Here is a 15,646-nt window from a genome sequence, read left to right on the forward strand (position 1 = left end):
GGTGAGCGCTGTGAATTGTGTAAGACTGTTGAATCACAGATCTGTACTTCTGAAACAAACAACGCAACATATTTTAAGAAAAAAGAAAAAGAAGAAGATAGCAGGAGAGGAAGAATGAAGGGGAGTAAGTCAGAGGGGGAGACGAACCAGGAGAGATGATGGACTCTGAAAAACAAACTGAGGGTTCTAGAGGGGAGGAGGGTAGGGGGATGGGTTAGCCTGGTGATGGGTATTAAAGAGGGCACATTCTGCATGGAGCACTGGGTGTTATGAACAAACAATGAATCATGGAACACTACACCAAAACAAATTATGTAATATATGGTGATTAACATAACAATTAAAAATTTAAAAAAAAAGAAAAAAAAAGAATGCTCAATAAAGGCTCTATGTCAAAGAGGAAAAAACAAAAAAAACAAAAAAAAACAAAAAAAAACATTATCTTGGAATGAGGAAAGCATTTCTAGCTATAATTTAAAATTCAGTAGACAAAGGAAAAGAATGGGGGCACCTGGCTGGCTCAGTCGGTGGGGCATGAGACTCTTGATCCCAGGGTGGTGAGTTCGAGCCCTATGTTGGGCATAGGGATTACTTAATTTAAAAAAAAGGAAAAGAATGATAACTACATAAAAATAAAAAATCTTCCTTTTCCATTTACTTTGGAACAATAAATCTAAATTCAAATAAAAACATAAAGAGGCTTTTGCAAGGAGGCGCCTGGTGGCTCAGTTGGTTAAGCGTCCAACTCTTGGTTTTGGCTCAGGTCATAATTTCCAGGTTGTGAGATCCAGCCCTGAGCAGGGCTCTGCGCTCAGAAGGAGTCTACATGAGATTCTCTCTCTCCCTCTCCCCCTTTGTCCCTCCCCCTCTGCCCCTCTCCTTGATCATTCTTTCTCTCTCTCTCAAATAAATAAATAAATAAATAAATAAATAAATAAATAAATAAAATCTTTAAAGAAAAAGTCTTCTGTAAGGCAAGAGCCATGATAAAGTCAAAAAACAAATAACAAATATTTGCAAAATACATCATAGACAAAGCATAGTCTCTCTAATATATATGTACTATATATACTTAGAATGTCCTAGGAAATTAATATGTCCTAGAAATATTAATATAGAAATATAAATAAGATTAATATATATTATGTCCTAGAAATCCGTAAGAAAAAATCAATAATTCAATAGATAGACAATGATAAGACCAAACAGTTCACAAAGAAATACAAAACATTCTTAAATATATACAAATATGCTTAACATTTTAGGTAATAAGAGAAATGAAAATTTTCTTAGCAGATTAGCAAAAACCCAAGTTTATGGATATTCTCTTGTTGAGGGTGGTGAGACTTTAAATAGGCATAGCCCCTAGGTAAGGTAATTTGACTATAGATTTTAACCTGGCGTTTACCGTTCCGGAATTTACCCTGAAGTCACACTTTCACACACACATGAAATCTAACACCAATATATAACATTATACAGGTACCAAAAAAAAGGGAGAAAAAAAGTTTATATTCGGTGAGAAAAGTCTCCAAGATAAAGTAATCAAAGCAAAGGGTGGGGAATAATACATATAGTATGCTATATTTTATGTAGAAAGATGTTAGAATAAGAATATATATTCACATTGTTATATGTGTAACAAAACTCTGGAAGTATACACATGAAAGTCCTAACATTGATAATCTGAGTTATATGGGTGAGAAACATGGGGAGGAGACTTTCCAGATACATCTTTTTTTTTTTTTTTAAGTAGGCTCCATGCCCAACATGGAACCGAACACAGAGCTTGAACTCACAACCCTGACACCAAGACCTGAACTGAGATCAAGAGTCAGATGCTTAACCAACTGAGCCACTCAGGCACCCCTCAGATATATCTCTTTATATTTTTTAAGCCACACAACTATATTCAATATTGAAAATGATTTTAAGTGGTTTATTTGAAAAAATTTCAGGCAGCTCATGGAATCCCTGAGCGTGCTCAGCCCACACAGGAACAATGCTCCAAATGCCATCCGAGTTTGCGCTCTGAGTATGACGACAGTGGAAACTTGGCACTACCCCTGGGACCACTGCCACTGCTGCCTAGGGACACTGGAGGCCTTATGCACCATCACAAAAACACTTATTATCCTCTTGTAAAGATGACTGAAGCCCGTGAGGCTAACCAGCTTGCCCAAGGTATGCCACGACCAAGCACAGAATTGTGATACAAACCTAAGTGGTGTGACTTTACAGCTTTCCCAACTAACTGATACCCTGTGTTGTTGCGCTTGGATAGGCTGATGGGTCTGCCCTGGTCATTTTTTACTCTCATTATATGGTTGTCGCTGGTCATTCTAGGCTTTGCTATCTGCCATCCATTGTTCTACAAAGGGGTTGATTTCAGTGACTTTATCAGCAAAGGATGAAGCATGGATTTAGTAATAGATCAAGTTTTCCAGCTTCAGCTTTGGTTTTGCTTCCAAATCTTTCTATTTCTCTTCATTAGCACTGGATGATGTGAATAGCTCCTACCAGGGCTTTCTAAAATGTCATTAGATGTGTTCATACCTTAAAAACTTTTATCTGCTCCATTACTGTAGAGCACATAGTAATAGTAGGATTCTCTTTTGGTTCTTCTTCAAGTCTCTCTTCTCCCAGAGATCGCCTTTTTGCTGCCTTTCTTTTTTCTTGTAATTCCCTCTTTTGCTTCATTTGGAAAAATTTCAGGGTCTTAAAAATTTCTCGGGAAAATTCATCCACATCAGCTTCCATACTTTCCCCATTAAGGTCCAAAAACCCTCCATCCATCCACCTGAATTGAAGACAAAATATTAAACTCAGAAACTTCTGGAGTGCAAAGGGGGACTTGGAGATTCTCCAGGCTAACCTCCTCATTTTATAAGAGAAACAAGTGCGGGCCAGAGCAGTGAACAGTTTTCTCAGTCACACAGGTAGAGTTGATGGTAGAGAGATAATATGAACACCATCATCTCACCATGCTGCATGTGCTAAAATATGCATCAGACTATAAACGGATGACTAAGAGTAGCCAAATGAAATGCAGATTTGACTCCAAAAAATATTAGTCAACTTCATTAATTGCATAAAGAGGTGAAACAGCTCTGGAAAACCCAAGTGAGACTTTAGTATCATATTAGTAAGGTGAGGTGCTACCTTAGCACCAGCTGGCATTTCTCCTGTATGACACATGGTTCTCTTTCAAATGGATGAATATGTCCTACTTTTAAACCCTTAGCCAACAACAATATCAAAAATCACTATACATCTTACAATGCTTTTACATCATTTGCTTGATTTTTATTACATTACCAGAAATTACCGTTTTTCTGTCCGTTGCCACTTCAGAACAAGATTGAAAAACTTCTGATAGGGCTCAATGTTCACTTTTAATTTATCCAGTTCAGGATATTTTGTCAATTCCCATTTGAAAAGTTCCTCTTCTTTATTAATAAACTGAACTGCTTCCTCAGATTCCTGAATACGTTTTTGTAGTTGCCTTACATCTGTCACATACTGAAAGCAAATAATTTTTTGTCTCAACAAATATCCAAGTAATGTTATAAAAATAAGACTATATGACACTGCATAGGCTGTGTCCTTGCATTTACATTGCAACTTTATTTTTTTTAAGATTTTATTTATTTGAGAGAGAGACAGAGAGAGCATGTGCACATGAGCAGAGGAAAGGGGCAGAGGGAGGGGGAGAAGCAGACTCCCTGCTGAAGACGGAGCCAGATGCGGGACTTGATCCCAGGACCCTGGGATCATGACCTGAGCCAAAGGCAGATGCTTAATCAACTGAGCCACCCAGGCACCAACACTGCAACTTTAAATATCAACTTTACAACACTACTATGATATAGAGCAAAAGATATGGTTCCATCTATTTTACAGATAGAAAGCTAAGTCACAAGAAAGATCACATACATAGTACCAGTTCCAGGCCTAAGAGTCAGACCCCTCTTTGCCATAGTAAGCATATATTTTTCTGTATTTTTAAATGTATGCAAACATGTCTCGTATTAATCTACAGGCCTATCATAGTTATGCTCTTCGGTGTTTATCATACCTGTTGCATGCGGTCCAATTCTGCAAATTCTGTAAACTCTTCCATGTGACATGATTCCTTTTCTATTTCCAAAATCAGTTTCTCTCTCTTGGCAATTAGCTCATTTTCTTTTTTATGTTTAGCACTCTCAATGAGCTTTTTAAGAGACAATTTGGTCAGGTTAATTATTTTGTTGCAAAGGAAACTTATCAAGTCAGAAATCTGAATGCTTTGTATGGTTAATAAAAAACACCACAGAAGTAAAAATGAGTACAAAAATGAAACACTAATAAAAAATGCAAAGAATAATAAACCACTCAAAGATTTTCCTAGCTCTCTGAAGTGACTGTAATGACTCTTATGTATTATTAACAGATGCTGGGTAATGGTAGAAGCTACCACTTATTGAGGACATGCCATGTGTCAGAAACTACCCAATACCTTACCTACGTTAGCACAGTTATTATTATTATTCTCATTTCAGAGATGAAGAAATTTAGGCTTATAGAAATCAAGAGGCATGTCCAATGTCACAAAGTCATTGGAGGCATGTCCAATGTCACAAAGTCATAAAAGACAAAATCTGCACTAGAACTTTGGTTTATCTGACTTATTTGCTTTTTCATTACTATACCATCTCACTTCCCACTTTAGGAGAAGTTGCTTTACACTAGAACTGTTCCAAAATCTAAAGTATATTCAGTCTGATATAAAATTCTGAATCTGCTACTTCTTTTCTCTCTCATCCTGGGCCAGTTACTTAACTTCTCTGAGAGTCACTTTTCTCATCTATGAAATGGGGGAAATAGGAGGACCTGGGATTTCTGCAGGTACTAAATGAATGATTAAATGCAAAGCACTTAAGGCAGTGCTTACTATTATTACCAGTCTATAATAGTTCTGACCTCTTTAATGTCAGTCCCACTTCTTACCAGACCCTGTATTAAGCCTAACAGCCTGTTCTTAACCTGCAGGGCCATAAATGTCTAGCCCCAAACTCATATTGACACATAAAGTTAGTTTTTAAAGGTAGATCAAATAAATGTGCTTAAAATGTAAGAATACAAAAATATATACTGAAAAAGATATTTACCTCATCATTTTCATCAAAGATGGGATTAATTTTCCTAGGCCACATAAGGATAGCTGAATTTAAAGCTAAGTCCTCTTGAGAAAATAGGAAAACATCTAAAAAGTAACTCATTCGACGTTTGGATTCCTACAAAGGAAACTCCAGATATAATACACCATGTAGAAAAACTAAGGCATTATGGAAAAGAGAAGAACCAACAATCTCTAATACTCTAAACAAGGCTTTGGAAACATGTCATGTTTATGAAGACAGAACCAAAACTCTCACTATTTGTAATTTATATGATGGTATATGTAGACATGCCCAAAAAAATCTTCAGATAAACTATTAAAATGAAGAGTAATAAAAAATATATAACATTTTTATTTTTTTTTAAGAATTGTGTATTTATTTGCGAGAGAGAGCACACACACATGAGGGGCATAAGGGGAGTGAGAGAGGTACAGAAATCCTCAAGCAGACTCCCTGCTGAGCACAGAACTTGACCAAGTAGAGCTTGATCCCAGGAGATTATGACCTGAGCCAAAATCAAGAGTGGGCCACTTAACCGACTGAGCCATCCAAGCACTCCAATATACAACATTTTTAAAGAAAAAAGAAATTTCAAAAATTAAAAAAAAATTCAGTGATCAATATGAATTTATATTTAACAATAAATTTTATATTATAGCACAAAGAATAAAATAAATATCCATAAGTCCATAGTGATATAAATAATTCACTGAATAAATTAATAAGGGAAGAAGGAGACAAATCTCCCATGCAGAAGAATTCCAAATAAATTATGTAGCTACTTTACTCCAGGAGAGTGTTAACTCCCCAGTTCTGAAGTGTGGGCTGCAAAGAGTGACTTCCTTCCAGAAAGGACATATGGGAAGGGAGAGAAAAGAGTGGAGAGACCTGATAAACACTACTTCAGACTGGAGATCAGGTCAACATCAATAGTGGTAATATGTACCCCTGTGATATACCCAGGTGATAATATGTACCCCTGATATGATGTGATGAAAATGGCATTTGCCTTTGTGATCTGATCCTCCTTCAGAAAACCCACTACCTCAGTCTAATTGTGAGAAAAACATCAGATGAATTCCAAAACGGGGCTACCCTCTGATATACCTGACCCATACTTCTCAACACTATCAAGGTCATTAAAAACAAAACTAAAGAGGGGGAGCCTGGCTGGCTCAGTTGGTAGAGCATTCAACACTTGATCGCAGGGTTGTGAGTTCAAGCCCCATGTTGGGTGTGGAGCCTACTTAAAAAAAAAAAAAAAAAGGAATCTGAGAAACTGTCAGAGCCAAGAGGAGCCTAAGAAGACACAACTAGATATAATGTAGTGTCTAAGATAGGTTCCTGAAACAGAAAAAAGGACATTAAGTAAAAACTAAGAAAAACTGATAACCTGTGGACTTTAGTTAATAATGTATCAATACTGGTTTATTAATTCTAACAAATGTACCATACTAATGTAAGATGCTAATAATGAGGAACTGAGTGGGGGGAGGGGCAGCAGGGACTATGTGATATGGGAACTCTCTGTACTATCTGCTCAATTTTTATTTAAATCTAAAGCTATTCTTTTTTTGCTTTTTTTAAGATTTTATTTATTTATTTGACAGAGAGAGACACAGCGAGAGAGGGAACACCAGCAGGGGGAGTGGGAGAGAGAGAAGCAGGCTTTCCGCCGAGCCGGGAGCCCGATGCAGGGCTCGATCCCAGGACCCCGGGATCACGACCCGAGCCGAAGGCAGACACCTAGTGACTGAGCCACCCAGGTGCCCCAATCTAAAGCTATTCTAAAAAATAAGGTCTATTAGTTATTTTATAAATTAATTTCTGTATTCAAGTAATAAAGATTCAAAAATTTAAAGATATCATTTAATATAACATTAAAAGATATTAAGTACCTGAAAATTTATCTAAAAAAGATGTGTACGGGTGCCTGGGTGGCTCAGTTGTTTAAGGGTCTGCCTTCAGCTCAGGTCATGATCCTGGAGTCCCAGGATCGAGCCCCGCATCAGGCTCCCTGCTCAGCAGGGAGTCTGCTTCTCCCTCTGACCTTCCTCCCTCTCATGCTCTCTCTCTACCATTCTCTCTCTCTCTCAATAAATAAAAATCTTAAAAAAAAAGAAAATATCCTCTTTTAAAAAAAAGATGTGTACAACCTCTACAGAGGAAATTATAAAATGCTGACAGATTTAAAGAAGAGGCAAATAAATAAAAGATATCTCATGAATTGGAAGACTCCATGTGTAAATGTGCCAATTCTCTCTATTTAATGCATTTTTAATCAAAATCCTACCAGATTTTTATGGAATGTGAAAAACTGATTGTAAAATTTATACTAGAAAGACACTAATTCTCAAAATTTATTATAAATTTGAGACAATCTCAACCAAATCCCAAAAGGTTATTTTATGAAATGTGATAAGCTAATTCTAAAATTGATATGAAAATGCTAAGGTCCAAGAACAAGCAAGAAACTTGGTGAAGAAGAATGAGAGGACATGTTCTACCAGGTATCAAGAGTTATTATTGCTAGAATAAGACCTATAAATACAGAGAAGAAACTGATGGTTGCCTGAAGGGATGGGCCAAATGGGTGTAGGGGATTGAGAAATGCAGGCTTCTAGTTATGGCATAAATAAATCATGGGAGTAATAGGTACAGCACAAGGGAGTATAGTCAATGATATTGTAAGAGTGTTACATGGTGACAGGTAGTAGCTACACTGTGGAGAGTATAGCATAATGTATAGAGATGTTGGATCACTATGTTGTATATCTAAAACTAAAGTAACATTGTGAGTCAACTATACTCAAATAAAAAAATAAAAATAAATAAAAGTTTAGTGGCTTAAAGGGGGAAAAAAGATGTATTATTGCTGTAAACTTAAGCTATTGAATTAAATCAGTGTGGTATTGATACCAGGAAAGACAGAAAGGCCAATGGAACAGAACAGAGTGTCTTAAATTAGATCTATATAAATATGGACACTTAATACATGATAGAGGTGGCACTGCAGAGCAGTGGGGAAGGGACAATCTCTTTGATAAATACATAATTACTCATCTATGTGGAAAAGTAATTAGGTTGGACCTCACGTCATTCACAAAACTAAGATTCTAGGAAGACTGAAAATGTAAACATAAAAGGCAAAACTAGACAGGCCTAAGAAAGGATACAAGAGAAAAGCAACATGATCCTTGGTAGGAAAGGATTTCTTAAATAAGACACAGAAAGTGCTAGGTATAAAAGGAAACATTGGGGGCACCTGGTGGCTCTGTCAGTTAGGTGTCTGACTCTTGATTTCGGCTCAGGTCATGATCTCAGGGTTGTAAGATTGAGCCCTGCATTGGGCTCCACACTGGGCATGGAGCCTGCTTAAGTTTCTCTCCCTCTCCCTCAGTCCCTCTCCACCACACCTCTCTCTCTCTCTCTCTTTATCTCTCCCCCTCTCTCTCCTTCTCTAAAAAAAGGGGGGGACTCTTCCTGTTCTCCACCATGGTGGATCAAGGTGAAAAGGAGAACCCCACGTGGGAACTTTGCATCTGCAAGCTCTGCCTCAACATCTGTGTGGGGGAGAGTGGAGACAGACTGACCCAGGCAGCAAGGTGCTGGAGCAGCTCACAGGCCAGACCCCCATGTTCTCCAAAGCTAGATACACAGTTAGATCCTTTGGTATCAGGAGAAATGAAAAGATTGCCATCCACTGCACAGTCCGTGGGGCAAAGGCAGAAGAAATCCTGGAGAAAGGTCTAAAGGTGCAAGAGTATGAGTTAAGAAAAAAACTTCTCTGATACTGGAAACTTTGGCTTTGGGATCCAGGAGCACATCAATCTGGGGATCAAATATGACCCAAGCATTGGTATCTATGGCCTGGACTTCTACGTGGTGCTGGGTAGGCCAAGTTTCAGCATCGCAGACAAGAAGCGTAGGACAGGCCACACTGGGGCCAAACACAGAATTAGCAAAGAGGAGGCCATGCACTGGTTCCAGCAGAAGTATGATGGGATCATCCTATCTGGCAAATAAATCCCCCTTTCTATACAAAAGGTCAATAAAAACTTTTCAGTGAAAAAAATAAAATAAAATAAATTTAAAAACTTTAAAAAAGAGGGGGGGACGTTGCTCCATTTAACTGCATTAAAATCAAGAATTTCTCTTCATCATAAAACACTATTAAAAAGTTAAAATAAATTAGATTAAAAGATAAAGGATACTTATCAATAACATCTTCAAAACTACTACACTGGGGGCACCTGGGTAACTCAGTCAGTTAAGCAGCCACCTTCGGCTCAAGTCATGACCCCAAAGTCCTGGGATCGAGCCCCATGTCAGACTCCCTGCTCAGCAGAGAGCCTGCTTCTCCCTCTCCCTCTGCCTGCTGCTCCCCCTGCTTGTGTGCTATCTCTATATCTCTGTCAAATAAATAAAAAATAAAATCTTAAAAAAAAAACTACTCACTGAACAGCACACTTAAAATTTTGTTATGTATATTTTATCACAATTTAAAAAAAGAAAACAAACAAAAAACTCAAAAAACAACAACAAAAAAAACCCTCTTACAGATCAACAAGGAAAAGAGGGCACCTGGATGGCTCAGTCAGTTAAGCAACTGCCTTTGGCTTCTGTCATGATCCCGGGGTCCTGTAATCGAGCTGTGTTGGGATCCCTGCTCAGTGAGGAGTCTGCTTCTCTCTTGGTCTCTCCCCCTGCTTGTGCTGTCTCCCTCTCTTTCTCAAATAAATAAATAAAATCTTTTTAAAAATAAGAAAAAAAAAAACGCAAAACCCCAAAGAAAAATAGGTAAAACCATGTAAAGGCATTTCACAAAAGAGGAACTCCAAAGAGTCAAAAAGGATATAAAAGTATTCAAAAGGAGGAGGAGGTCAATTAACTAAGACAATGACAAGACTGAAAAGCTCACCTCAAAAAAAGAAAACAAGAGGCAGTACTGACTGCCAAGGACCTAATCAGCATGGTTACAAGTGAGATGTCAGAACCAGAGTTCAGAATAATGATTACAAAGATACTAGTTGGGCTTGAAAAAAAAAAAAAAGCATAGATGACACTAGAGATTCCCTTTCTGAAGAAATTAAAGAAATAAAATCTAATCAAGGTGAAATCAAAAAAGCTATTAATGAGATGCAATTAAAAATGGAGGCTCTAACTGCTAGGATAAATGAGGCAGAAGACAGAATTAGTGATACAGAAGACCAAATGATAGAGAATAAAAAAGCTGAGAAAAAGATAAACAACTACTGGATCATGAGAGGAGAATTTGAGAGATAAGTGATGCTGTAAAGCAAAACCAATATTAGAATAATTGGGATCCCAGAAGAAGAGGAAAGAGACAGAGGGGCAGAAGGTATACTGGAGCAATTTATAGCAGAGAACTTCCTTAATGTGAAGGTAACAGGCATTCAAGTCCAGAAACACAGAGAACCCCCCTCAAAATCAATATAAAAATAGATCAAACCTCATATAAAATGGCATATAATAGTGAAACTGCATATCTCAGACAAAGAGAAAACCCTGAAAGCAGCTTGGGACAAGAGGTATGTAATCTACAAGGGTAGAAACATTAGACTGGCAGCAGACCTATCCACAGACCTGGCAGGCCAGAGGAACTGGCATGATCTATCCAGGGTGCTAAATGAGTAAAATATGCAGCCAAGAATACTTTATCCAGCTAGGATGTCATTCAACATAGAAGGAGAGATAAAAAGCTTCCAGGACAAACAGAAACTAAAAGAATTTGTGATCACTAAACCAGCCCTGCAAGAAATATTAAAGCGGATCCTTTAAGCAAAGAAGAGAGCCCAAAAGTAACATGGACCAGAAAGGAACACAGACAATATACAGAAACAGACTTTATGGGTAATACAATAGCACTAAATTCATATCTTTCAATAGTTACTCTGAATGTAAATGGGCTAAATGCCCCAATCAAAAGACATAGGGTATCAGATTGGATAAAAAAGCAAGACCCATCAATATGCTGTCTGCAAGAGACTCGTTTTAGACCCAAAGGCACCTACAGATTGAAAGGGGACTTTAACACCTTACTCACTGCAATGGACAGATCATCTAAGCAGAAGATCAACAAGAAAACTAGGGCTTTAAATGACACACTGGACCAGATGGATTTCACAGATATATTCAGAACATTCCATCCTAAAGCAACAGAATACACATTCTTCTTGAGTGCACATGGAACATAATCCAGAATAGATCACAACCTGGGTCACAAATCAGGTCTCAACCAGTACCAAAACTGGGATCATCCCCTGCATATTTTAAGACAACAATGCTTTGAAACTGGAACTCAATCACAAGAGCAAATTTGTAAAAAACTCAAATACATGGAGGTTAAAGAGCACCCTACTAATGAATGAATGGGTCAGCCAGGAAATTGAAGAAGAATTTTTAAAATTCATGAAAACAAATGAAAATGAAAACACAACTGTTCAAAACCTTTGGGATGCAGCAAAGGCAGTCCTAAGAGGAAAGTATATAGCAATACAAGCCTTTCTCAAGAAACAAAGAAAGGTCTCAAATAAAAAACCTAACCTTACACCTTAGAGGAGCTGGAGAAAGAACAGCAAATAAAGCCTAAATCCAGCAGGAGAAGAGAATTTATAAAGATTAGAGCAGAAATCAATGAAAGAGAAACCAAAAGAACAGTAGAACAGATCAATGACACTAAGAGCTGGTTTTTTGAAAGAATTAATAAGATTGATAAACGCCTGGCCAGACTTACCAAAAAGAAAAAAGACCGAAATAAATAAAATCATGAATGAAGGAGGAGAGATCACAACCAACACCAAAGAAACACAAATAATTGTAAAAACATATTATGAGCAACTATATGCCAACTAATTAGACAATCTGGAAGAAATGGATGCATTCCTAGAGATGTATCAACTACCAAAACTGAACCAGGAAGAAAGAGAAAACCTGAACAGACCCATAACCAGTAAGGAAATTTAAGTAGTAATCAAAAATCTCCTAACAAACAAAAGCCCAGGGCCAGACGGCTTCCCAGGGGAATTCTTCCAAACATTTAAAGAATTATTACTTATTCTTCTGAAACTGTCCCAAAAAATGGAAATGGAACGAAAACTTCCAAACTCATTTTATGAGGCCAGCATTACCTTGATCCCAAAACCAAAGACCCCATCAAAAAGGAGAACTACAGACCAATATCCCTGATCAACATGGATGCAAAAATTCTCACCAAAATACTAGCTAGTAGGATCCAACAGTACATTAAAAGGATTATTAACCACGACCAACTGGGATTTATTCCTGGGCTGCAAGTTTGGTTTGACATCTGCAAATCAATCAATGTGATACAATACATTAATAAAAGAAAGAACAAGAAACTTATGATCCTCTCAACAGATGCAGAAAAAGCATTTGACAAAGTACAGCATCCTTTCTTGATCAAAACTCTTCAGAGTATAGGGATAGAGGGTACATATCTCAATATCATAAAAGCCATCTATGAAAAACCCACAGTGAATATCACACTCAATGGGGAAAAACTGAGAGCTTTTCCCCTAAGGTCAGGAATGCGGCAGGGATGTCCACTATCACCACTGCTATTCAACATTGTACTAGAAGTCTTAGCCTCCGCAATCAGACAACAAAAAGAAATAAAAGGCATCCGAATCAGTAAAGAAGAAGTCAAACTCTCACTCTTTGCAGATGATATGATACTTTATGTGGAAAACCGAAAGACTCCACCCCAAAACTGCTAGAACTCATACAGGAATTCAGTAAAGTGGCAGAATATAAAATCAATACACAGAAATCAGTTGCATTTCTATATACCACCAACAAGACAGAAGAAAGAGAAATTAAGGAATCGATCCCATTTACAGTTGCACCCCAAACCATAAGATATCGAGGAATAAACCTAACCAAAGAGGCAAAGGATCTGCACTCAGAAAACTATAAACACTAATGAAAGAAATTGAGAAAGACACAAAGAAATGGAAAAACATTTCATGTTCACGGATTGGAAGAACAAATATTGTTAAAATGTCTATGCTACCTAGAGCAATCTGTACATTCAATGCAATCCCTAACAAAATACCATCCACTTTCTTCACAGAGCTGCAACAAATAATCCTAAAATTTGTATGGAACCAGAAAAGACCCCAAATAGCCAAAGGAATGTTGAAAAAGAAAAACAAAGCTGATGGCATTATGATTGTGGACTTCAAGCTCTATTACTACAAAGCTGTAATCATCAAGACAGTATGGTACTGGCACAAAAACAGACACACAGATCAATGGAACAGAATAGAGAGCCCAGAAATTGACCCTCAACTCTATGGTCAACTAATCTTTGACAAAGCAGGAAAGAATATCCAATGGAAAAAAGACAGTCTCTTCAACAAATGGTGTTGGGAAAATTTGACAGCCATATCCAGAAGAATGAAACCGGACCACTTTCTTACACCATACACAAAAATAGACTCAAAATGGATGAAAGAACTAAATGTGAGACAGGAATCCATCAAAATCCTAGAGGAGAACACAGGCAGCAAGCTCTGTGACCTCAGCCTCAACAAGTTCTTGCTAGACACATCTCCAAAGGCAAGGGAAACAAAAGCAAAACTGAACTATTGGGATTTCATCAAAATAAAAAGCAAAGGAAACAGTCAACAAAACCAAAAGACAACCAACAGATGGGAGAAGATATTTGCAAATGACATATCAGATAAAGGGCTAGTATCTAAAATCTATAAAGAACTTAACAAACTCAACACCCAAAGAACAAAGAATCCAATCAAGAAATGGGCAGAAGACATGAACAGACACTTCTCCAAAGAAGACATCCAAATGGCCAACAGACATATGAAAAAATGCTCAATATCACTCAGCATCGGGGAAATACAAATCAAAACCACAATGATAAACCACCTCACACCAGTCAGAATGACTAAAATGAACAAGCAGTAAACAACAGTTGTTGGTGAGGATGCAGAGAAAGGGGAACCCTCTTACACTGTTGGTGGGAATGCAAGCTGGTGCAACCACTCTGGAAAACAGTATGGAGGTTCCTCAAAAAGTTGAATAGAGCTACTCTATGACCCAGCAATTTCACTACTAGGTATTTATCTAAAGGATACAAATGTAGCGATTTGAAGGGGCACATGTACCCCAGTGTTTATAGCAGCAATGCCCATAGTAGGCAAACTATGGAAAGAGCCCAGATGTCCATCAACAGATGAATGGATAAAGAAGATGTGGTGTATATATTTATATAATGGAATACTACTCAGCCATCAGAAAAAAAATCTTGTATTTGCAATGATGTGGATGGAACTGGAGGGTATTATGCTAAGCAAAATAAGTCAATCAGAGAGACAATTATCATATGATCTCACTTATATGTGGAATTTAAGAAACAAAACAGGATCATAGGGAAGGAGGGAAAAATAAAACAAGATGAAATCAGACAGTGAGACAAACCATAAGAGACTCTTAACTCTAGGAAACAAACTGAGGGTTGCTGAAGGGGAGGGGGTGGGAGGATAGGGTAACTGGGTGATGGGCATTAAGGAGGGCATGCGATGTAATGAGCACTGGGTATTATATAAGACTGATGAAGCACTTGTGTTTCTGAAGACTTCAAATAGGGGTTATTCTTTTCCCCACTTGTTAACATGGGAATATCCGAGGCGTCTGGTATTTTGAAATACCCCAATATACTATTTTTTTAATAATTATCATCATATACTTGCAGTTTAATGGGGAAACACAACATACAGTGTGTTCAAATGCAAAATGGAATGAAACAAGAAATCTTTCAGCTCAGAAAAAAATCTGTGTTCAGGTCAATCACAGCCTGGATCTTACAATTAGTCCTTCTTTGTGGGGCACAGCATTTGTAAAGACATTGGACATATTGCTAATGACAAACTTAGAGGAATGCTTTTCAATATACTTCTCTAAATATTATTTACAGAAGTAAAAAGCAATGAATAAAAAAAAAGACTGAAGAATCACTGAACTCTACCTCTGAAACTAAAATATTATATGTTAATTAATTTAATGTAAATTTTAAAAAGAACTGGAAGAATCTTAAAAACAAATTTTTTTAAAATAAATTAAAAGATAAAGACTGGCAGCATCTTAAATATCCAACAGTGAATGGTTAAATAATTCACTTATTCTTAACATATCTACATCTAAACCTGTAAGTTAAAATATTCAAAAATACATTTTTATGTTTCATAATTACGTTTCAATCTTAAGTCAAACATGTTTATTATGCAATCTTTTTTTGTTTATGATGCAATCTTAAATCAAAAATATGGTACTCAATTTTCTATTAAGTAGAAAATGTTTCATGTTTTTGGTCAGCTTAATGTTTTTCTGTACCTCCTACTTTTCTATTGTCATATGTTACCTTCACAATACAAAAATTATTTTTTTTAATTTTTTTATTGTTATGTTAATCACCATATATT

The 15,646-nt window shown here is 37.0% G+C and overlaps 1 protein-coding gene and 1 pseudogene across 1 annotated transcript in view; one reads left to right on the plus strand and one right to left on the minus strand.

Annotated features, from left to right (window-relative positions):
- DNAH12 (dynein axonemal heavy chain 12) overlaps nt 1-15,646 on the minus strand; it is a 233,005-nt gene that overhangs the window by 171,654 nt on the left and 45,705 nt on the right. The window contains exons 14-17 of the mRNA XM_025885603.2: nt 5,151-5,276; nt 4,079-4,213; nt 3,329-3,522; nt 2,557-2,800 (exon numbers count right to left, since the gene is read on the minus strand). Of these exons, the coding sequence (XP_025741388.2) occupies nt 2,557-2,800; nt 3,329-3,522; nt 4,079-4,213; nt 5,151-5,276 (699 nt within the window). The remainder of the gene's footprint in view (nt 1-2,556; nt 2,801-3,328; nt 3,523-4,078; nt 4,214-5,150; nt 5,277-15,646) is intronic.
- LOC112834221 (large ribosomal subunit protein uL5-like) lies at nt 8,658-9,188 on the plus strand (annotated as a pseudogene).

This window comes from Callorhinus ursinus, unplaced genomic scaffold, assembly GCF_003265705.2.
Source record: "Callorhinus ursinus isolate GAN/ISIS: 27379988/994484 unplaced genomic scaffold, GSC_fseal_2.0 scaffold15, whole genome shotgun sequence".
In the NCBI taxonomy this organism is placed as follows: domain Eukaryota; kingdom Metazoa; phylum Chordata; class Mammalia; order Carnivora; family Otariidae; genus Callorhinus; species Callorhinus ursinus.